A 24,950-nucleotide genomic window follows, 5' to 3' on the forward strand; every position below is an offset into this window, starting at 1 on the left:
CTTGAACACTGAAAAAACCTGTTTGACCATGGAAAGAAAACAATTTGGTTATTCACTTTCATTCTTCAAAGAGATAAATGATGACAGCTATTATTTCAAAGCTACAAAAAATTACTTTCTGATGCAGTGTCAGAATAGTGAGTGAGGAACATAAAAAACATTTAAATACAGATCTTACAGAATCTGTAGGGTGGTTTTTGGTTTTGTGTTGGGGTTTTTTGTTTGTTTCCCCCCCCCCACTCTAGTTTGCCAGCAAAAAGCACATTTTTTTTTCTTTTGTTTCCTTGTCATCTTAAAAAGAAGAACCGAGCATTCCACTTGCTAATCTGCAGATTTAAATAAGGATTTTTGGGATACTCCTTAGGATCCTAAAGGAGTGCCAAATCTTCACACCCACCAAACACTCTAGCCTCAGATAAAGCCCATTTAAGACAGAGCTGCTGGAATCAGCATGCACAACCCTAAACAACAAGTGAAATCAGTTTACAAACACTGTATTTTCATGTCAGTTTTGACTCCATATCTTATCATAAAATAAAAGCAGGGTGACTGCTAAAGGACTAGAATGAGATCAGGACAGCTGGTTCAGTTCTAGATTCACAACAGACTTTCTGTCTGACCTTGATCAAGTTTCTTTATGTTTCATTTCACATCAAAAAAATGGGGAATCTCAGTACAATTAAAGAAAAAAGCATCCACAGAGGCATGACTTCTCTCATTGTGTAAAGGAATACTTCACATTCACATCCTGGCTTTAATGCAAGAAGAGAAACAAATTTTAGCAAAACCAAGGAAGTAAAATTCAAGCATTTCTGTTTCTCAGACTATGACAGAACTAAACCAAAATCCAACATATTAAGTAAGGATTCCTGTCTAAGAAGCAACTTTAACATTTTTTTCTTTCTGGTGCCTGAATTAGCTGATTCAGAGTATACATTAGGCCATATCAACAGGTAAAATTCCTGAGGCACAAATAAATTTAATTGTATTAAGTCACAAAACTTCACAGTGGGAGAACCCAGGTTTTCTGCCTGCTAGAAACATTCTAACAAGAAAACTATAGTCTCCCATACTTCTTCATGAAATCGTTCTTCTCTGTTTAAATGGACATCTATTCTATTGTCTAGAAATGGTTGGTATTCAATCTATTGGATCTCATCTCTGGTTTTATTTGTATGAAAAACAAAAATATACAGTTTGAAGATAATTACTTTTAAATTTAAAACACTTTTCAAGGATTACTGATTTAATAAAGCTGGGATTTCCTTTCTCACTAGTAGCTCACGTCCTCAGTTATACCAATTTGAATCTGGTACTGGACTGACTTCTAAAAGGATATTGTTTGACTCTTACTTAATGAATATAAACTGCATGGGCACTCTCAGAACAACGTGCCACATTAAGTGCCCCTAATAAAGTTAGAATAGAGGTCAGTATGGCTTCCTAGAATTTATCGAATAACATTGAGTGTCCAAAAAGATGGTTCAACCTTTAGGGTACCACCTTAAAGACTTGGGAGACTGAATCGAATTTATTGCACTGTGTGACATGTCCCCTATGTAGGTCACACATGCACAGCTATGGACCAAGCTAGCTGTGCCTATGACATCAGCATCAGAAATGTGATTAAGTCTGATGCAGAGACACCTTAACTCAGCTTAAGTCTGGAAACAATATACGTACATCAACACATCGTCACAGCCTATGGCAAATGAAACTACTTCCTTGGAGTCAGAAGTCCTCCTCCAGTTCTCCTGTTCCTGACAGGAGTGGGTACTCTGTCCCATAAGGATGATACTGTGCCATTTAGATTTACTGGTTTAGGTTTTCTTTAACTTGAGGATCTTTGCACCGTCCTGCCTTTATCTTGCTGTGGGTATGTCAACACAATCTTTGGCAGGCAGATGCATGCTCCGAGTTGGCTAGATGCAACCTAATGGCAATTTGTGCATCTGTAATTACCACAACACTACGCTAATGTTAATAAGCTGTAACAGCAGTTTGTTCAAGCACTGTCACAGGAATGGCAGTTTCAGTTTTCATTTTGGAGCTAGTTTGTCTTCAGTTGACTGGGAGCATGTGCAAGAAGAATTTGCATCTGCCTAGAAGAGAACAAGTAGGCATACCTACTAACTTAATTCCCTACTTTTCCAATGGTGAGGCTGGGGGTGTTGCAAGGGTTAGCACATTCCTCAGTGTGTTATTGATACTGGGTGGCATAAACGTTCCAAAGATGAGTATATAGAAGCAATTTTAGACTTCAATAATACTGAACAGATAATTATGGGAAACACATTAACTAGTAGAGAACATTACAAAAACAAGAAAGTGCTCTTCACTTCTCTGATCTGCAGAAACTATTTCTCAAGTAAAAAAAAGAAAAAAAAAGACTCCATCCTTATTTAGCCTTCTTTAGTGTCTCTCTCCAGGTTAACAAAGATGCCATTTGTGTCAGTTATGATAATAGACTTCACTATGTGAATATCTATACATAAGACATTGAATGGACAGACCACATACCTTTAAAAAAGACAGGTACTATACTCTAATAACAAAAAAACGTGTTTTACTTGTTGCTTGTCATTACCAGCAAATCATGTACTTCATTTTTCAGTTGAATCACCCCTTTTTATGGCCAGGTTGTAAACTGACCATCTGCATTACCAAATATAAGAGTTCAGAATCAAAAGTTTTACCTGTCCTGGTTTCAGCTGGGATAGAGTTAATTTTCCTTCTAGTAGCTGGTATAGTGTTATGTCTTGGATTTAGTATGAGAAGAATGTTGATAACACACTGATGTTTTCAGTTGTTGCTCAGTAGTGTTTATAGCAAGTCAAGGATTTTCCAGCTTCTCATGCCCAAGCCAGCAAGAAAGGTGGAGGGGCACAAGAAGTTGGGAGGGGACACAGCCAGGACAGCTGACCCAAACTGGCCAAAGGGGTATTCCATACCAAGTGACATCATGCCCAGTATATCAACTGGGGGGACTTTGCCTGTGGGGGGATCACTGCTCAGGAACTAACTGGGCATCGGTCAGCAGGTGGTGAGCAATTGCATTGTGCATCACTTGTTTTGTATATTCCAATCCTTTTATTAGTATTATTGTCATTGTCTTGTTGTTATTATCACTATAATTTTCTTCCTTTCTGTTCTATTAAACTGTTCTTATCTGAACCCAAGAATTTTACCTTTTGGTTTTGGTTGTTTTTTTTTTCCCCCGATTCTCTCCCCCATCCTACTGCGTGGGGGGGAATTGAGCGAGCAGCTGCATGGTGCTTAGTTGCTGGCTGGGGTTAAACCACAACATACCACAGAAATTTTTACCTCCCTAATATCATACCTCAAAAATTCAGTTTAGATAATGCAGTTACATTGCACAATGCAAGTGAATGGAAACATTGCTAGAGAAGAAAAATTCTGCCGAACAGATGTAAGGCAAAGCTCAGCATTAACTCAATGAATCTGAGTAGGTTAACTGTTTCCACTCTCATTTTACTTCTTGTAAGACAGCAGGACCCCGAAAGTATTTTTACAATGTAAAAACTAAAAATAAAAAAACAAAACCAAAAAACAAACAAAACCAAACAAAAAAACCCTCTTTATATAGTTAGGAATTAAGCCTTACACAAAGATATTTCATGAACAATTAAACTCAGACTTATAATACAAATGTTTGTTTTGTTTAAAAGTGTTTACTGTGAAAAGTAGCTCTTGCTTCACTGTGCATTTTTTTTTCCTAACAGCTGCTTAGAAAAGCTTATAGTCTTATTTTTGATGTTTTAGTAATTCTTTGTCATAGACACATGCAGCTATTTTTAGGAATGAATTTCAGAAAAACCTCAGGTAACAATTTTAAGATATTACTTTTTAAACTTATTTGAAAATTCAAGCAAAATAAACTTGGAACACGTATATTTGCAAATGTTGAAATGGAAATATGAACAGCAGAGCTATTCTAGGTTTTTACGAACCTGATGAACACTAGTGAGAATGCCTGGATTACCTCTTCCTGACATTTTAAAAACCTCACAATACCCTATTTGCAAGAGAAGCGATCAAGGTTTGCTAAGAGTCAACAGTATGTAAAAAGATACAATCAGATGTTAACAGAAAATGACACCACACTGTGTGTCATGATTTCTACAAACATGGCTCTTAATGTTCACTCTATCTCCTGGAAACAGTCCAATTGACCGTTGTTCATCTTCAGTGTTCTTATGACAAAAAACACAACTCAGTGCTAAACACAAAAGGCCTGTCATGCAGAAGATACCTCTAAGTAAGGCTTGTTTTCCAGTCTTAATAATAAAATCTTTCAGAACCATTACGTGAAACTGTGATGCTTTAAAACAAACCTGGGCTATGAAAACAGATTTTTATTTTTTAACAGCCCCCCCTTCCAAAAAAATTAAAAAAGAAACCCAAACCAAAAAACTCAACAATAAGCAAAGAGAGAAGTGTCTCTTCTTTGAGGAAAACATGCACCTTCAATAAATATTAGGTGTTCCTTCCTTCCTGCTGCTTGAGTTTCCCCTCTTTTTTCCCCCCATTACAACACTCTTTTTTCTGATCAAACATTCACAAATGTAGTTAAAAAATTCATTATGCCATTTTCATAGGTAAAAATAGAACATCACTGCAGAAACAGACTGTTCTATAAGTTGACAGATAGAGATGTTACTTCTTTACTACCTGCAGGTCACATGTAATAGATTCAGTGTGATTATGAACAGGAAAAGGTTTTCTGCAGGGCTAACTTTCATTGATGTGGGTGTAAACAGAGACCATCTAGAAACCTTTCAGGACTGTATTCAGTGGGCTTCAGACTGGGAAATAGTCACAAACACATTTAAGGTGCATTAAAGCAATAGTAACATTCATTAATCACAATAAAAAAAAATCAAGTAAGATTTCTTTAGAATAGCTTTTGTAATATTTACATGATAATAAAGTCTCTCTCTTTTAATTTTTAAGTCCATTCAATGGCTACAGCTGTCTTTCCTGGTTTAAAATGGGCACAGAAGAACAGATATCAGAACTCCATGTAACAGCAAAAGGACTTTTCTCTTGAAAAAGGACTATTTCTTGGTTTTGATTAGTTGTGGTTGGTTTGTTGTTTTTAAATGAGATCCTGAGTAGCTAAAAAAGCAAAACACATGATTCATAGGAAAGTGTATTTATTTTCATCAACATTTTTACAGGAAACAATAGCTTCCCCATCCAGACCTGCTCTTATATATAGCAGATAAAGTGTTCATTCATGTACCTAGGACAAAAAAACCCCAAAAGACTATCAGTGTGGCACATAAAGGGCTGCACAGAATGAAGCAGGTGATTCCTGAGGTTTTAGAACACACCTAGGAATCTTTTGATTTATACTAATGTTTGCAAATGATACAGAAAAAGTGAATATAAGATCAAAATTAATTTTAAAATTAGCAGCATGTAAGCATATCGTGCACTCAGAACTGAAAACTGCTACCATGACATTAAACAAACATCTCTAAATTTATTTCTAAGAATGGTAAAATCAGAATAAGTCTACCACGAGTTTAGGAGAACTGTATAGAAAACATCACCTATAAAAGAGTTCTCAAACCGAGCAATGTAAATTCTATATGTACACATGCTGTATAATCCAAAGACTGTCACAGCAAAGGTGCTGGGGAAGATTTTTTTGACTAAATGTTAAAAGCTGTTGAACCCAATGTGTGGTGCTGCCATAAACTGGCACAAATCCATTTAACATCTGATCACTCAGACAGCACGCTTACAGACCTACAGGCATGAACATCTAAGTAACAATTTTGAGTAGTGTCACAATGCCACAGACCAAAACAAACAAGTAAATCAAAACTCTCAAAACCACAAACAAAACCAAATGAAGAATTTTTATACTGAATGGTAAACTCCAACACAGCTACAACCTGGGCTGCAACAACTAAGTGATGATTAATTTTACAAAGCTCAGCTTTCTCATATGTTCCCAGAAAGAGGAAATTAAATCAGTAGCTTACAATACTTACAATATGTCTTTGGGTTTATTATTAAAAAACACAGAGAAAAATATCTTTTTTTTGTGTCATGTACTATCTTGAACAGAACCCAGCACACCAGAACATCCCTTTCGTTCTTAGTTCTTCTGTGCTCTTGGATTAGCCCCACACTTTCTCAGCCCTACCTTATAAACATGCCCACTACTTAAATATACAAAAAGTTAGAGCTTGATTTTCTATTCTTTGCTAAATCAAAATTCCCACATACTCATATGGGAGTTATACAACTCCTGAAAGCTTCAATCAGACCCTGAAAGTACAATCAGTACAACCCCTGAAACAGTACTCTTGGCACACAAGTCTCCCATCGACTTCAGTGGGAGTTTCATGACTGCAGGGTGTGTACAGTTCTGTCAGCAGAACTCATCTCTCATAACATGGTTTTCTTAAAATAAACTATACAGGCTAGAGATAGATGTAGCATTTGTATTACACCATAGACAGTCTTCATTAGACAAAGTCAGCATTTGTTTTTTCATTAATCTAAAGTTAGGGTATTATTCCCCAACAGAGAAAGCACAGGAGTATGTGAATTATTGCATTATTTATTACTGATGGCAATGCCTAGTTGGGTAAAATTCATCTTGAATTTCAAATCCCAGATAAGATTAACAAAATCAGAATTCAGGAATAAAAAGCAAACAGAAAGAAACAAAAGCAAACCTTCTACTGTGAAATATGGATGTCTGACAAAAAAAAAAAAATCATTCAGGTGATTAGCAAAAAACCACAATGTTTCAAAGTTGTGCAATTTTATCTTTGTAATTCTCTATTATTGTTATATATGCAAATAAATAATTTAAGGCTGCATTTTCTAAGAACAGTTTTCTTCCACTTTCAGAGATGTAAGCAAGTGAGAATGAAAATTTTCAGACATTAAAAAATGGAAAAAAAGTTTCTGACACCCAAGCATCTGGTTTTTTTGAAGTTTTCCCAGAAACAACTGTGGAGAGCAATTTTTTTTTTTTTTTTAAATGTATGAACAACATCTAGTGACACCAGCAGAATTTGCAATAGCTACCAAAGAAACTCTGACAATTCTTACTGCATTAAGAAGTAATATCTGCTATGTAACACCCATTAATGGATGAGAAACACTCAATGATATTTTCTAGAAAGTATCATTCAGTAATTTGAAAATTATTTCCCCCTCCCCCCATCTTGAGAATCTTTATATGAACAATGTCTTAGAAGCACATAATTTGAAGGGATCTCCTGGGACATTCTGTGGACCCATTGAATGTAATCCTTTCTTAAATTAATAAAGAACCATCTTAAGAATAACCATACATCTTCCCTCTTGCTCATATAATGCTCTACAGTCCTACTTGTTTGGCCACAAATTAATTTTCATCCTGAAGTTGGTTTTAGTTTGTTTGTTGTTTTTTTTTTTTAACCAGTTTATATCCATTTACTCATATATCATGCTTTCAAGTACCTCTGCACTCTCTGTGTGTTCATCCCTGGGAGTCATCTTCTTAGCAATCAAATCTTTCTCACAATTCATTTTACCAGGGTAACTGCTCAAACACTTTTAGCATCCACCACCTTGTAAAGCAGTACTTGCAACACCGATTACAGTGCAAAAGAGATACTTAAGAACAAGGAGGGTTTTTTTACAATTGGCCTGATGCAGATCAGCTTAAAATTCAAGTACTTCACATTACCATTTGTTAAATTAAGATAACCACTACCAAAAGGCTAGGAAAACAAATAAAATACTAAAAAAGGTAGGAAAGAAACACCAAACAAAACAAAAAATGTAATTAAATTGCTGGAAAGTCCATGAATGTAACACGTAGATCTGAGCCCATCACACAAGAGATAGGCAGCTTCTCTACGGTATGTATAATTATGACTATCATGGAAGAGTTGAGCAAGGAATTAGTATTACTCCATTACTTACATAACTGCAACTAAGGGACTGAACATTTTTTTTTTTCCAGATTTCCTTCATCATTTTTCCCTTGTTCAAGCTGTTGACACAGCATACAAAGTAGATCAAAGTATCAACAGGTTTAAGAACAAATTCATGCAACAAAGGTTTACCAAGATTATTACGGAAGATCACATAGACATAACCTGACATATCCCTGTATGTTGTAGGGTGCACTGACAGAAGTATCACGCTGTTCTTCTGTACTTATTCTGTTTCTTTATGACTCTTGCCTTGAGTCTCTGTCAGATCAGGGTCACTGGAGTATATTGATCTTTGTTCTGATCCAGTAAGCACATTAGTTTATGAGTATGGGATGTTCAAGAACTTTAAAAAATAATGCTATTTTAAGTTATTCCTGTTACCTGGTCTTCATTACACTTAACACATCCACCTTTTCTACCCTCTCACCCAAACCCTGGATCTTTAGTTTATTTTGCTTTGACTAATCAAGATAAGACAACATAATATTGACATAATAACATTTCAGTTTTGATTACATCTTTCCTATTATAATAAAGAAGAAAATTCATTTTGTGTGGTCAGTACAGAGAACTATGCATAGTAAGAGACAGAATTACCTCTCCCTATGTGTTTATGTCTCTGTGACACACGCCACAAGGATCCCCATATACTGCTTTAAGTCTCTCTCTTTTTAAATACTTCATTATTTTAAGTATAGACCTGACTTGATAGACGCCAAATTCAGCTATGGTACAAAGGTCTGTGAAGTTAATGGGTTTGAAATTGCTTGCAGCTTGACTGAATATGGTACAATGTGTTTTAGTAGTAATATAGAGAATGAACTGCTTATTGCTTAATGATTGTCTCTCTGTAACTTTACATACCAAGGACTGGTGTTTGTCAAGGATTAAGCCTGTCAGAGACTGGCACTTGGGAGTGATGAGCAAGAAGGAACCATGAGCGATCACAAAACTTAATTAAATGTTTGATGAACTTACGATCTTGTTAAGAAGGCACAAGTAGAGGCCTTGCTTGAATAGATAGGGCCAGAAAAGATAACAACTCCTGCCTTTGTTCTCATCCTTGTAGATAATTTAGCTTAAACTAGCCATATGGTTCTAAACTACTAATGAAAACTTAGATAATAGGGGCACTAACAAACACTGAGGTATCAAAACATGTAAAGGACCATACTGCGCAGAATCACCTGAGGAGGGTCAAATAGTGGACAAGTGAGGAGGACTATGGAAGACCACCAGAGGACTCCTGAAGACCACCAGAGACCTTCAATGTGCCTGCGTAAAGGACATTTTCATATGCTAATAGTTTCCCAGAAAACTAATGAATATGTATAACATTTCTCGAAATCTAGTGAATATGTATGTAGAACATGTACTTAACCTGCACAATTAGGCCTAACGGTGTGCACGATAGGTGGAACGATCCCGCGTGCATCCAGCGCTGCCAATAAAGAATACCTACTTAATAGTTAATCAAACTATTGAGTTAGTTTCTTTGAATCAGTAGCAAGAAAATTGATGGCAATGACTTTGTTTTTAAACTGAATTCATAGTATGCTGCAAATGGCATCTCTTGGGCCAAGTGATGAGGACAGCAACTCCTTGTATGCATTTCATATATGAATTCCAAGTATGAATTTCAGCTCGTAGCCAAACAACTGCTATTGTTATTTTCATTGCAGTTGTAGCCTAAGTAATCAGTTTAATATTGGCTAATTAGAAAGGGAATTTTGAAAAGGGAATTTTCATTCATATGCTAATAAATTATTCATATGCTACAAGAATATTATGTATTACTTTGGATTTTGCTGAATTATGAATTTTATGAATCAAACTGTCTGCTGTTTAGCAATACTACTCAGGTAATTAGAACAATAAATAAAAACCAGTGTACCCCTCTAAAGTCAAAATAAAAATTAAGGTAGGAGGAAAAAAAATAACTAGGCAAATTAAAAAACAGCCACTTCTACTCCCCTCTTCATTTTTTTTTTTCTGTAAAGTGCCACTACATCTTACATAAACATAAACAAACATGTCAATGTTTTATGCTTTTTATGTAAAGCTAGTTCTTGATGGACCTTATATAGTACTTGGGTAAGAGGAAATTTATTTCAGTAATAATAGGCAGAACCAATGAAGAAGATCACTAAATAGTACTTAATGTTGCTTCCCAAGTTTATCCAGATATTGTCCATCCACAAACTGGCTGTTTCAGATAAGATTATATTTAGATCACAGAAACTGGTGGCAAATTACAGCCTTGGTTAGTAGGTCTGCAGGCTTACCAAAATTATTTGTTCAAACAGGTTTTTAAAAGACTTGATCTCTTTATCCTATTTGCAATTCTCCCTGTGTATCATATTAAAGAACAGAAGAAATCAACTGTTTTTCTTTTCTAAAAGGAGCAGAAAACAGGTAAAACATTTCAAAAGGTGTTTGGTCTTGGGTTTTTAAATGGTAGTACTGTTCTTAAATAGGCAGAAACCATGTAATGAATTTTTAGTTGATACACTTCACTGTCTACCTCCTTCACAAATTAACTTACTCGAGACAGTAAAATAATTGCTTTTAAAGAACTGGTCCTGTTTGTTTGTCACGCAACCATAGACTTAAGTCAATGGAAGTTCTCCTCTGACTAGAATCAGTAGAGTTTGGCCACAATGCTCATAGTCATCTTCATATTTAATAACTACATTATAAATAGCTCATGCTGCAGTAGATCTTACTTTATATTTGTAGTTCAAGCCACTACTCCCATGTCATGTCATTTAATGATCTAGGTTTCGATGCACAGATGCAAAGAGAGAAATTTTCTGTTAAATCAGACATTCCTAAATCATAACAGCAGCATAAATGGATAGTATTGTCCAATCTCATGCTATTTCAAAAATGAAATCTGTTTACCTCCTGCCATTTCAAGAGATGCTTTCACATACTCCACAGCTCCAAAACTCACTGAAGTCAACTGACTCCTGCTCAGTGTGACAGCCTCTGGATTAATGCAACCAACAGTGCTTCCATGGAGCTGCTCAAATGCAGGTTATTCAAAGGCTTAGGGGTCTTGTTAAACAGGGTTTACTAAAAAGTACGCTTGTGTATGCACACGTGTTCTTTGTTTCCTTTCCACATAATTTTTAAGTAATTTTTAAATGGATTTGTTTTCCAGCACAAAAAGATTTTAATATCATAAGCTGTCACCACAAATAGCTGTAGCCAGATAAATGACTCTCCCTGTTTACATTCTTTAACTCTTTTATTCTTTCCATTCAATAAATTAAGAGGTAGATTTTGAGCTCATCTACAGCAAAGCGAATCAGAAAATATCTTCTCCAATTAACAATGTCATCAGTCAAATGATAAAAACCAATATAAAAATTTAGCCACATAACAAAAATAAGAAGCTTGGTACTTTTATTTTTTAAGGTACCCCATTCAAGATGTTATAGCATAATACAAGACATCTGAAGAGTATCTTGCTATTTTAAACTAATTCTTTTCATTTTCCTGATATCCTTTAGAAATATCCAAATCCATACAATCATGGTATTAAGAGAATCTGAGCTACAAAAGCAATAAAAAATTTTTGTGAAAGAATGCAGAATTGTATTACTGAAGCTGGACATACTCAGATTCTTGAAGTGACAACAAGTAGTGCTCTGAATGCTCTACTTAATATTCAAAATTATTCTCAGTTTTAAACTAGTTACCAAAAATTGAATTACTGTAGTCAAATACCTAAACTAGAAAGCAGTTACACTAAGGGGGGTTGGGGGGGAAGGGAGGGGATAAGACATAATTACTAGGTCAGAATTAGGTCATGATTAATGGATTAGGTCAAAACAAAAGGTGATTATAAGATATATTATATACCAGTAGGCCTGGATCTAGTCTATTAGACTCCAATGAGCCTTCAGATTTGAATACATCAGGATATCCTTAAGTTTTGCCTCACATTTCTCCCACTTCTGCATTTCAAGAGCCATCGAAAATAAAATTCAGATGACCTGTGACATGTAAGACTTCAGGATACAGTTCATCAAGTATACTGCCCTTATTTTATAAAACAAATGTGTATGCTAAAAAACAAACAAACCAACCAGATAAAACATCTGGCATGAATTAGCTGGTATAAACTGTTTAAAATATGAATACCAGTTATAATCCAGATTCTTTATCTGGAGAGGTCTATGTCCTACTCTTTAATAAATGGATTTTCAACTCACAGCCACAAATTACAGTGTAGTTAAAACATGTTTCCCAAAATGTCATATTAACTTGACTCAATTGTGATGGAATCAAATGGCATGTGCTGAATGTAACTAGGGGATTACTGAAGTAAATTGGAAGAAAATCAGTAAGTAAACATGAATCACTTGGGAAAGGTGCCTCAAAGAAAAGGTCAATGAAAGGGCAAACAAATATGGTATTTGTTCTCAAAAATACTTGCTGAAAAAAGAAGGCCATGAAAGGCAAATCATATGTAAATTAGTCATAACACTCCAATAACATTCCTATAGATAAAAATAATGAGTTACCTAAACAAATACATGAACTGTGCTGTAAGAGAAAAAGACAAAGTCAAAATGATGCTATTCAAACTCTTCGAAAAGACTTTAAAGCTTTATCTCTATGACTTTATCTTTCATACATATCATTATTTAGAGCCACTGCAAACAATAAAAATATCTCTAACTCCATTTTGTATAGGAGTGCATGAAACAAAACTCTATACATATTTCTCAACCATCCATTCTTAAGTCAATCTTTTAGACCTCATCAGTCGAGGTTTATTTTCAGGCAGGTATTTTGATTCTCATCTTCACCTGAAGAGGGTTTCATAGGCTAAAATGGCAAATCCAACACTACTTCTTGTCTGAATTTTTTTTTTTAAACAGTGAAAAGGAGAAGAGAGGGTAGATGTATTCTAATCTTAGGCAGTTGTATAAATCAACTGGTAGCAGAAAAAAAATGGTTAGCTGGAGTCTCAGGCTATGTTTCAGATTTTGGTATACAACTGGAGTAAAATATTAGTTCCACTTAATCCAGTAGACAAACTCACTGATTTCAAAAATTCCAAGTTTCATGGATTCCCTACGCAAAAAGCCAAAAGAAGCCGGATTCTAGAAAGTGACTGCACTGTGGTAAGACACACATGCTGGCATGTCTTTGGGGGGAATGTTCCTTATTAACAAGCAGTCCCTTATAAGCACTTGTAAAGAGAAACTCTTCAGGAAAAACAAAAACAAACTCAGTATCAAAGCAGTGAAAAGAAGAAACTTAAAGCATAATGACTGAACTAGTACTCACTCCTATGAATCTCCTGAGCACAAAATAGATTAAATTCTACACGCAAAACGTTTTCTACTGCAACTTAAATTTGCTAACCTAAAGAAATATGTATTATGCAGAGTGATAAAAGAAATAGGATTTTGCAATCTGGCAAGATGTCCATTTCATCCACTTTAAGTTGGTGTCCCCACACACTGGTAAAAACCAATGAAGCCTTGTCTTCTGAGCATTGTATCACTACCCATGTTAAAAAGCAGATTTATAGAGTGGAATAGGCTATTTTGTTGGTTTGGGGTGTGGAGGGTCTGTGTGTGAGTTTTGTTTCATTTTTTATTAAAGCAAAGCTAAGTAAATTTGAGCCTTTCACTCTGGATGAATTGTCTGGACGGCTTTGAAAGGTTATGAAACCTTTTGTTTTAGCCTAATAACATTGCCAGTTAAACTCCTCCCTTGTGATGAAATTACGAGAGGGAATATTTGGCCCTGGTAGATTATTATGACATTCATAAGCTCTTAACTTAAGGGGCTTGGGGAGGGGGTTGCCGTCTGCTACTTGTTTTCAAACAGCTCTGATCTTCTGAAATGGAACAAATACATCACATTTTCCTCTCCCCAGTCTTAAACACCAGCACTTCCGAAAGAAAAAGCTTCAGACATTCTTCATAAAATCTACTGCAGCTATATTCTTAGAAATATAAATCCTTAACCTAAGACTTTCAATATTTCCAAACCGAATGATCCAAATCTAGTTACTGGGTTTTTCTTAATCATCCACACTCTATCTCTAATTCAACATCAAAAAAGTAATAATCATAATTTATTACTCAGATAACACCAATTTTCTTAAAAACAAACACACACAAAAAACCACCTCACAAACACCAAACTTCAGTTGATGATCTAAGTGTTCCCTGCCCCTGCATTCCCAAAAGAAGATAAATCCCAAGATTTTTTGGAATAGCCTCTCAAATTATTTGAATCACTTCAAGAAATTCTCAAGTTTACTTCAAAGAGGTGTCAAAAAAAATGCACAATAAGTCCTTCACCACAGTGATGCTTATTAAAATGAAATAAAAAAAAAATCACTGTAGAATTTTCCTCTCCCCTAGCAACCTAAATGGGAATATTTTCCATATGCAGGTGTTTTCCCACTCCCATTTACTATCCCCTGCTGTGGATTGAGGCTGCATGTTCCTGCTATTTCTACAGCCAGTTCAAAAATCTTACTCTTCCCCCCCACCAATACAATTCACTCCCTTTATTAAAAAACCAACCGAACAGCTGTTTTTTTTAAATTGAGACTAAACAACTTACTATCAATATTAGATTTATTCTGCTTTCCTCCTCTTTTTTCCATCTCCCCCTCATGTCTATCCCCTATAATTTTTAAAACTCAGCTTAATAGCATCTAGAATTTCATTCCATTATTTATCTCCTGACATTCGTAAGATACCAAAACTATGTAATCCTCCTACGCTGCAGTAGTCACACTTCACAAACTAGCTTTCTACCATTCCTCCGTTAGGAAGCACAGACCACATCTCTGTACGCACTACACCTAGGTAGATCAACGCGAATTCTAAAGCAAGCTTTCCCTTTACCCTCCTCTTTTGCCATCCCAGTGCTGGCTATGCCCAAAAGCCTCCGAAGTGTTTCTGAATCGCTGCTAATCGGGAGACCTCCAGAGCTCATCCCGAGGTGCCAAAAGCACAGAAGGATTTCCATACAAATTGAGCGCATCTAGTGGCTCTTTGCCTATCACGGAGACAAAACGTGTGTATGGTCTGACGTTTAGCGATAAATGCATTGAAGGAGACCTTCAGAGCTGCAGTCTTAATACCTCAGGGCATAATCCCCCCACCCCGACTCAAGGGCAACAGATATCACTACCACCTCACAAGACACCGTGTAGCATCTGGGTGAGACGTTCAGCCCCGGCGCTCCAGAGCTCGGGTGCCTGCACCCACCCGCCCCCCGGCGCGCCCCCTCGGTGCCCGCATCGGGGGCGGACGGGGGACGAAGCCGCCCCCGTCCCGGCGCGGGGCAGTGCCCGAGCACCGGCGGCCGCCGTGGAGCTCTGCCGCCCCCTGCTGCAAGGCGGCGGCACCGAAGGCCGGTCCCTGCTGCTCCCACGCCTCCGCGGGCCCAGGTGGGGTTTTATTGCCCATCACCACCCCAACCTCCTTAAAAAGGCCCCGAGCGTGGGCCGCCGCCCACCCCCTCAGGTGCAGGCAATGGAGCGCTTTCAGGTGTCTCGCAGGGGGCATCCCACAGGGGGCACCAGCAGCCCGGTTCGGCCCCCAATGAACGCCAGAAACTTGGCCGAACAGTTTCGAAACACAGCGATTATCCCTCACCGAGGGGCACCCTCCCTGTGCCACACCGCGCACGAACGCGCTCCCGGCGGCCCTTCCCCTCCCTGTCTCCTAAAGTAGCACAAATCCTCAGGTAATCACACCGCTGACATCCGAAATAAATAAGTAAATAAAATTTCAGCCAAAAAAAATAAAAACAAACTCCAAGAACCCAGCCACACCGCAGCCCCCAAGTCTGTGTTTTACGAAGCGCTAAGTGTATAGATGCGCATACGTACGCAAAAGGCGAACAGTGCCCAGAGGCGTAACCCGAGCACGCCCCGTCTCCGCACACACCTGCCTCCGCGGCGTTATTTCATTGCAAAAAGTCTCTGCATCCGTGCACACGCCCGCGGCCGTACACACACACCCCGCCGCCACGAGCCGCGGGGCCCGGTGTCTCCGCAGAGCGAGAGGAACGGTCTTGGGAAGAGGAGAAACCCCGACAGGCAGACTTCAGATCAGATTTCTCACTGGCTGTACCGACAGCACTCCGGTCCAAAAAATGAAGCCCACGTTGCCTTCCCCTCAAACGGACGCTTATTTAAAAGCGTGATCCCCGACAGATATATTTTTTTAATTGCTTGATCTCCCTCCCACATTTGTCACCCAAAAAAAGGCGAAACCCCATGCAAAGCAGCCAAGTGCACTTAGCACCTTCCAGCTTTTTTTTCTTTTCCCTCATAAATGATACCTCTTGAAGATTTAAAAAAAAAAACAAAAAACGGGGGGTGACACGATGAAGCAAGTTTTAGGTCCTTTTTAATTTGGTTCCAGGGTGATACATTGCTTTATTTTTTATTCCATTTCTTTTCCGGTTATATGTTAATCTGAGCGAGCAGACAGCATAGGTAAGAATAATAATTGGGGGGGGGGGAAGGTAGTCCCGCTCCTACCTTGCCCGCTACTGAGGAGCAATCCGAACAGGTAGAGAGACAGGAGGCTCATGTTCAGGAGCTCGCGCCGGTGGACAGTTCCAAGTTGGAGGTGCTCGACCAGCCCAGGCAAACCCCGCTGCCGTCCGCGCCCGCCCGCGCACCCCGCAACCGTGGAGCGCCGCTCGCCAAGTGACTACCAGCGCCTTCCCGTGCCGCACTATATCAAGGAGGCAGCGGCCACCGCGCAGGAGGCGGGCACACGGCGCACCGCGCGGATCCCTCCGCGCCACACGCAGAGCCGCACCACCGACGAACGGCTGCGCCGGCCGGTTCTTCCGCCGCTCTGAGAGGCGGCCGCAGGCTCGAAGCCTCGCCCCCCTCCTCGCCCGCCGGCAGCCCCCCCCCGGGGCGGGGGGTTGTGCGTGAGGCAACTCCCCCACCACGGCACCGCGGCCCCTCGGAGCCTGCTCCCCCCGCCGTCGCCTGAAGGGAGACAGCCTAAAGAGAGAGGCGGCGGCTTGACGGAGAATCCTAGCGGGAAGCCCCAGCCTCCTGGGCAGGGAGAGCCGAGAACGGCGCCCCAAGGGGGCTGGCGTGGCTCTGGCACCCGCTTCTCCCCCCACACCACCCCGCCGCCCCCGCAGTGTCCGGGCTCGTGGCGGCGGCACCCACAGCGGCTGCCCGCGAGGCCTCCGTTAGGGGGCGGTGGGCGCGTGCCGCCCGCTGCCGCGAGGCGCCCATGCGCGGGAGCGGCCGGCCCGGCGAGCGGAACGGAGCGGAGGGGGCCGGGGCGGCGCGCGGGCTGCGCGGGTCCCGGCGACTCGCGCGCTCCTCCCGCGTGCGGTAACGTGCTGCAGCGTCGGTGGGATGCGGGCGCGCTGCGAGCTTCGCGTAGGGGTGCGTCGTCAGCTGATGGTGTTGGGTTTGTACGTGTTCATTTAGCTGTCTCGGAATTCACTTGTTGTGACTTGTTATTAGTACAGAGGGGAAAAATACCTTTGCTGTTTACGACTGCGTGAAATAAAACCGATAAAAAATAAATTGCTTACCTTTTTGATGCCTTAGTGCTGTCTCACTGAGGATCTTGCTTTGTAAGGAAAAAAACCCCACAGACCTGTGCTAAAGAGAAGAGGTGGGGTTTTGTCCAGCTGGAGTTCGAAGAGGTAATTGGGGGGGGGGGCTGTTAATTAAGCTGTGGTCTCCAAAGTAGCTTCTATAAATTTGTCACCTTACCACCTGTATGATACATGGAAGGAGATAGAAGTAGATTTATATTAATGTGAAGCAGCAGTGACAGTAGTTAATAAAAGATTAATCCAAATTAACACATCCCTAATAATTTTTCCAACCCTTTCTTTGCCCTTTTCAAGAGGATTTGGGGCTTGGGGAGGAGGAGGGAGACAAGAAGTCCCTTTGCAGAAAACTAATGCAAATGACACTATTGGTATCTTCAGCTTGACTCTTGCTACACAGTAGCCTCACAAAATTATGAAACATAGGGGGAAGAAGTTACGTAGTCGGATCTTGCGGGGACCAACAAGATTGGTGATAAAACTGAAGGTTTTTCCTCAGAAGATGATGTTTTAGGACACGTACAGAAAGTGCTGGTAGAGGAGAGAGCAAGAGTTTTGTGCCGTTGGGTGGTTAATCTACACCACGTAAATCAGAACCTTATTGCTTGACCACACATCACATGGTCCTGCTCTTGAAACTAAAGATTTTTGTAACCTAGTATAAAATGAACAGATTCATTTTCATGTATATTTAAGTGGGAATGGAACATACAGTTTTGGAAATCCAAAATATGGCACCTTCAGCAAAGCCTTTTAGGTGAGAACTGGATTTATATTTAGGAGCCGTTCTGCTCCCGAATGTCGGGAGAGATGCCTAATTGCAGAAACTTTTGGCTGGGGCCTTTAGTGTGGATTCAGGAAAGCACAACAAAAGGCAGTATTTTTATGAAGATGTTTTCCCGGGTAAGAAGGTTCCATCAGCCCCAGTACCGAACTACAGAAATAGACATCGTTAATAGGTTAATACAGAAAGACGATGAAAATAAATATTAGATAAAAACCTTAAAAAAGAAATATAAATCGTACTGGGCAAAAAGCAAGAAACCCTCAGTATGAAGTGGAGAGAGTACCAAATTTGTCAAATTTATCTTTGGTTTTAAGGTGTTTGGAGCATTACCATCCAGCAAAAGTGGAATAAATAGAGAAAATTAAAACAGTATTAATAAATAAACCCAAATAACTTCTACACATACCTTAACATCTATTATAGTCTGCTTTAATTAAGGGCCAGAAGTAGTACAGAAGCACCTTGATCTGCACATGTGCATAGATGCAAGGACGGAAATCCATGTACAGCAGACAACCCCACCAAGACACAATGCAGAAGCAAGTAGGAAGTCTCTTGCCCCACAAGAACTAAACCTAATAGAAAGAATGCTACTATCCCAAGTTTGCTTATTTTAAATCTCACATACGATGAGAGTTTCACCAGTGTCGGGTCTCGGTGGCTAGTTCTTGCTCCTTTGAAATAGCATGAGGACGCTTTGCTTCCAAACAGAATTCCTTATCCTGAGAAGTCTTCCTAATTACTTGTCTGCGGCAGTGAACGGAGCCCACCATGTAGACTGTCAGCGCCATATTGCTTACAGGATTTGGAGAAATCTGGTTTTAGTCTAGCTTCTCAAGGAAGACATGAACACGCTCTTCGCCTCTGAAGCAGTGGAGTAAAACAACAAAAGATGGATATAAATCTCAAAGATAATCACATTCTTGTAGTACTACTGTAAAATACAGAGACCTCACTGAAGGAAGAGGCAGCTGCTGGTTCGTCCATCAGTAGACATGTAGCTCCACGTACACTGTCACATAGACCACCTGAAAGGTATATGCACAGGTCCTGAGACCATGCAGTGGAAGGGATGGAGAAGAGAGGAGGGGACAAAGTACAGAAGTATGCAGGGCTTCATTGTTTCTGCTGCTTATGGAACAACTCATTTTTTACGGAAGAAATATCTGAAAAAAAGTGTATCATAGCAAACCACAACAGCATATCACACTGAGGTCATGCAAAGAGAGATCAGAAAGATGTAGAAAAAGTGCTCAGCTTTTCTGCCATCCGTATCTATGTGACTTCTGGAGTTTATGACCATACGTTACATGAACCAAAAGATGAGCATTCTGAAGTGCTGTAAAATGCTAATTGGTATCAATAACAACACACCTGTAGTATTTGCCATTCTTTGGCTAATAGCATTTTTCTATGCTACTAGAAAAATAGCATAGAACACAAGCTGAGTGCGCTGTTTACTGCGGGGAAGCCTGACATGGAGTTTAATGGCTGTACTTAGACTAGGGAATTAGAAAACATGATTTCTGGATAATAACACATGCATAACAAATATGCTGGCAGAAAACAAACACATTTTCATGCTATGTAAGTTTTAAAAATAAGACCAGAAATAAACTACAGTGAATATTATCCCATGTGAATGGCCAAGAGGTGCAACATCAAGAAGTATAATCATCATTCTGTTGGGGCAGTTATTCCAAAGGTGGGGAAATCAACTTTGATATGTTCTTGAAGCAACGAAAATACAACTGTTGTGACTGAAAAGACTTGCCAGAAAAATCTCAGGGAAAAGAAGGGAAAATAGTACCTAATATTACATACATGTTTGATTAGTACCTTAGATATTTTGGGATACCATACTCAAAATCTAAGTGGATATATCTGTAAATTCCCTGTCTTTTATCTGTCACACCATAGCCTCCAGCTTTCGCAACTGTGCTGTCATGCAGCTTTTCTCCTACAAAGTTTTACTACCTGTGGAGTTACTGAAAAGACAGCAAGAATTAATTTTCCCCCATGTACTTACTTGTTTCACTCAGTGACACTGTTTATAAAGTAGCGTCCTGGTTTCAGCTGGGATAGAGTTAATTGTCTTCCTAGTAGCTGGTACAGTGCTATGTTTTCGAGTTCAGTATTAGAAGAATGTTGATAACACACTGACGTTTTCAGTTGTTGCTAAGTAATGTTTAGTCTAAAGTCAAGGATTTTTCAGCTTCTTGTGCCCAGCCAGCGGGAAAGCTGGAGGGGAACAAGAAGTTGGCACAGGACACAGCCAGGGCAGCTGACCCAAACTGGCCAACAGGGTATTCCATACCATGTGACGTCCCATCTAGTATAGAAACTGGGGGGAGTGGGGGTGGGGGGATCGCCACTCAGGGACTAACTGGGCATTAATTGGCAGTTGGTGAGCAATTGCACTGTGCATGATTTGTATATTCCAATCCTTTTATTATTACTGTTGTCATTTTATTAGTGTTATCATAACCATTATTATTTTCTTCTTTTCTGTTCTATTAACCCATTCTTATCTCAACCCACGAGTTTTACTTCTTTTCCTGATTTTCTCCCCCATCCCACAGTGGGGTGAGGCGGGGGGGGGGAGTGGTGGAGTGAGTGAGCAGCTGCGTGGTGCTTAATTGCTGGCTGGGGTTAAACCACGACAAGTAGCCTATCAGCTAGTATGAATGAAAGTGGCATAATTAGGCCTGGCAGCAAAACCATTATAAGTTGTCATCACAGCACTTAAGTCAGTTTACAAGAACTAAGGATATGTAAACTTGCTGTGACTAAACTTGTTTGTCAAGAAACATCTCCATGGTGTTTTTGCAAGGTTCACTTTATTTTTAAATTGATTGATGATTGCATGTTGAATGCAAATGTAATTAAATATAGAAACTTAAATCTTAGTGATGATTTCTTAATGGATATTTGTACTGAAATACATGTTTCTCTGTGGACACCCAAGTTGCCAAGAGATCCAGCCGGATTTGCTTACTTGTCTTACATAACCTTAAAATTAACTGAGAATTTTAGGGGAACTTATGGTAATGGCACAGTTACAAAGAAAGCACAGAGAGATCATATGTAAGGAAATTGGCATATCCTAGAGTGATTATCAAATATTTTTGGGGACAGGAAAGGAGAGAGAAAAGGAAAAGAGAAAAGACAAAATACCCCTTCTTGCAAACCCAGTATGTTTCACTTGCAGGAAAATGCCTTCTGCAGACAGGGTAATTTTCAGAGGTGCTCATGAACCAAATCGCTGATCATCTCCAAAGTGAGTAATTATCCCAGATAGGATGCTTTCCTTTGAACACTGAAAACACAATTAAAATGGCACTAAGATAAATTATACAACAGTGAACAACAACATTATTGTGGTGAGGAAATGATGCACAATAAACAAAAGACAGTTTCATAAATGTTTGCACTACTATTATGTTTCAAGTTCTTGATGTCTTATAGAGACTTTCATAAAGATCTAAAATTACTATCATTTTGGATTAACATTTTATGAGAAAGAGGCAAAAATGTTGTTTCCACTCTGTTTCAAATCACTTTAAATAAAGAACTCTCCTTCCTGTTAGAGAAACTTAAAACAATCTTGAAATTATTCAGATACTAAGAAGACACTCATGGATTTTGTGTAGGGAGGATAATTTCCTGTATCATTTCTAGAACTGAATAATGACAAGGGCATGTGTAAAATAATTTTGTCCAGGTAAAGACGACTGCTTAATTTTTGAGGAGAGCAAGGTTGCTTGAAGTACAGTGTGCTAATTTGGTTACAATATAAAACATTGTGCTGACAAAAGAAATCAATAAGCTGAATTTATATGTCTGAAGGAAACATTGTACACTTCTGTCTAGTGCAGCAAAAGTAGCATTTGAGACATGAGACAAGGTAACTCATCTGAACTCTGGAGTCAGATTTTCATATCTTCCAGGTTACTGCATTTCTAGATGTGTGACTCTATTCCTCTTCTCAGATCAGTCACTCAAAAAACATGAACTCTCAACAGTAACTATCCCGTCACTATCAGCTTCAGATGTTTGGGCAGGATTATGGACACATTGATTATTTTACCAGAGAATGAAACTGCCAATGCTAAGGTGCTCCAGCTGTCTCAAATATAACTGCCTACATATTCAGCAATATGGCAGTTGTGTACTTTACCTCTTTTATGGACTGCTTATGAACACCCTCATGCAACTTTTTTGCATGCTAGCACCCTTCTTTTCTATTAGTTAGCAGTGTTTTATTTCGTACAATTTCCAGAGCAAAGATTCTTTTTTTTTTCTTTTTTCTTTTTTTTTTTTCTTTTTTTCTAAATCTGGGAATATCGTGGATGCTACCAAACAATGTTTCATAGATTACTACATTTCCTTAGCTCATCAGAACTGTCATCTTCATGCCTGACAACTGTAAACACCTGCTTTTGGTTACTGAAGTCCCACCAGCCATTTGTTACCATCTCCTAGATAAAAGTTATTCCTCCATGAACTGTATTACCAGATCATGCATGTACTAATATCTGGTTTGGTGCAATATCAGTTAAGTTAATTGAAGGGACCTTCAAGAATATTTTATTACTGCAACACTGAAGAAGAGACAACAGGATTTACTGGCATTAGCCAAGATGTGCAGAAGTTATTTCAGCATGCGGAATAGCAAAGAATGGTTCCTACATGACAAGAATTTGAAGAAAAGTTGTTTTTAAAGTGGTTGTGTGTGCAAAACATAGGCCTTTCTCAGCTGCTGTTCTGTGACTGTGAAACTTGTTCCCTGAAGTGCTTTGAATTGTGATGAATTTCAGAGACATTCAGAACAAAATGTAAATCACACTTATTCAGCCATCCAGACTTTCATTAACAGCAAAGACTAAAACATACAAAACCCCAGACCAAAGAAAGAAAAGTTGTCTATAGAATGTAAAATTAGACATAAAGTGAAAATTAGAAAGTTTATTGATACCTTTGGGTTACATTTCTATATTGTGATGCTGAATGTGCTGCACATTTTAAGCACTGCCCAGATTAGAGTATCTGGGATTCAGAGCCATCCAACTACCCCAATCCACATCACTGTCCCAGTTTTCATGGAACTGGGAAATTGTTGATTTATATGTGATACAAGTGAGCAAGGAGGTGTATGATGGCTGATATGAGGGATGTCAACATTCAGTGAAACCTTTATGGTGGACTTAGAAATAAGTCTTTATTTATATACATGTAGTGGGTTGACCCTGGCTGGATGCCAGGTGCCCACCAAAGCCGCTCTACCACTCCCCCTTCTCAGCTGGACAGGGGGGAGAAAATATAACAAAAGGCTCGTGGGTCAAGATAAGGACAGTTTAATAAAGTTGAAAGCAAAGGTCGCGCGCGAAAGCAAAGAAAAACAAATGATATTATTCTCTACTTCCCATCAGCAGGCAATGTCTAGCCACTTCCTGGGAAGCAGGGCTTCAGTATGCGTAGTGGTTGCTCTGGAAGATGAAAAAATGCCCCCCCTCCGTCTCCCTTTACTTAGCTTTTATATCTGAGCTGATGTCATATGGTATGGAATATCTGTTTGGTTAGTTTAGGTCAGCTGTCCTGGTTATGTCCCCTCCTGAGATCTTGCCCTGCCCCAGCCTGCCGTTGAGGGGGGGGCAAAAATGTTGGAGAGACAGCCTTGATGCTGTGCCAGCATTGCTCAGCAGTAGCCAAAACACTGGTGTGTTATCAACACCTTTCTAGCTACTGATGCAGAGCACAGTGCTATGAGGGCTGCTATGGGGAGTATTAACTCCATCTCAGCCAGACCCAATACAATACATAAATAAGATTGGGGAAAACGGAACACATATAATTTTGAGTATATTGTTTTCTCCAAGTAAGAAAGGAACTGTGTCCACATCTCCAATTCTCAACATGGAGGAAAGGTCATGATGAAAGTGTTCAGCTGTGAATTCAGGAAGAGATTATCGACTAGACAATGATGGAAGATTCAAAAGAATGTGGATTTTATCTCCAGACTGTGATAGAGGCATGTGATCTAAACCTTATAGTTTATACCAACACTTATCTTTAATTTAATTTCAGACCCACAACTTCGAAGTTCTTATTCGTGAGGAGACATCTGCTCCTTTACTGAGATATTCTGAGCTTTTGACATCTTCTAGCATCTTGATGCAGCAATCAGTTTCAAAGGTTAGCCATGTTGGTTACATAATATTTTCTTTCATTAATTTTAAATTTGATGAGTTTTGAAAGTTAAGAGTTCTGTTTGGTTTCTCTAGACACTGTAAGAATAAACATCCTCTTATATCTTCTCTAAATGGGGTGATCCCAATTTATTCATTATCTCACCTACTTCCCATCTTTCTAATATGTTTTTCATTATCCTTCAATGTCTGCTATAACTCTTAGTAAGGTAAGGAATTAAGCACAGTACTACAGATGAGAATGAACTCCTGATTTATAGTGAGTTATTTTTAGAGCTACAGATAGTGTCTTTTTGACAGCAACTGCCTCGGTCACCTGTCAACTCACTTCAAAGCCAGATTGCAATACTGCACATCATATCTTCCATAATTTGGAAAAAAAAA

General features: G+C 39.2%; 1 protein-coding gene across 1 annotated transcript in view; it reads right to left on the minus strand.

Annotated features, from left to right (window-relative positions):
• NCAM2 (neural cell adhesion molecule 2) overlaps nt 1–16,676 on the minus strand; it is a 331,544-nt gene extending 314,868 nt beyond the window's left edge. The window contains exon 1 of the mRNA XM_052794652.1: nt 16,516–16,676. Coding sequence (XP_052650612.1) covers nt 16,516–16,567 — 52 coding nt within the window. The 5' untranslated portion in view covers nt 16,568–16,676. The remainder of the gene's footprint in view (nt 1–16,515) is intronic.
• Between the last annotated feature and the right edge of the window lie 8,274 nt (nt 16,677–24,950).

This window comes from Harpia harpyja, chromosome 8 (genome assembly GCF_026419915.1).
Source record: "Harpia harpyja isolate bHarHar1 chromosome 8, bHarHar1 primary haplotype, whole genome shotgun sequence".
NCBI lineage: Eukaryota > Metazoa > Chordata > Aves > Accipitriformes > Accipitridae > Harpia > Harpia harpyja.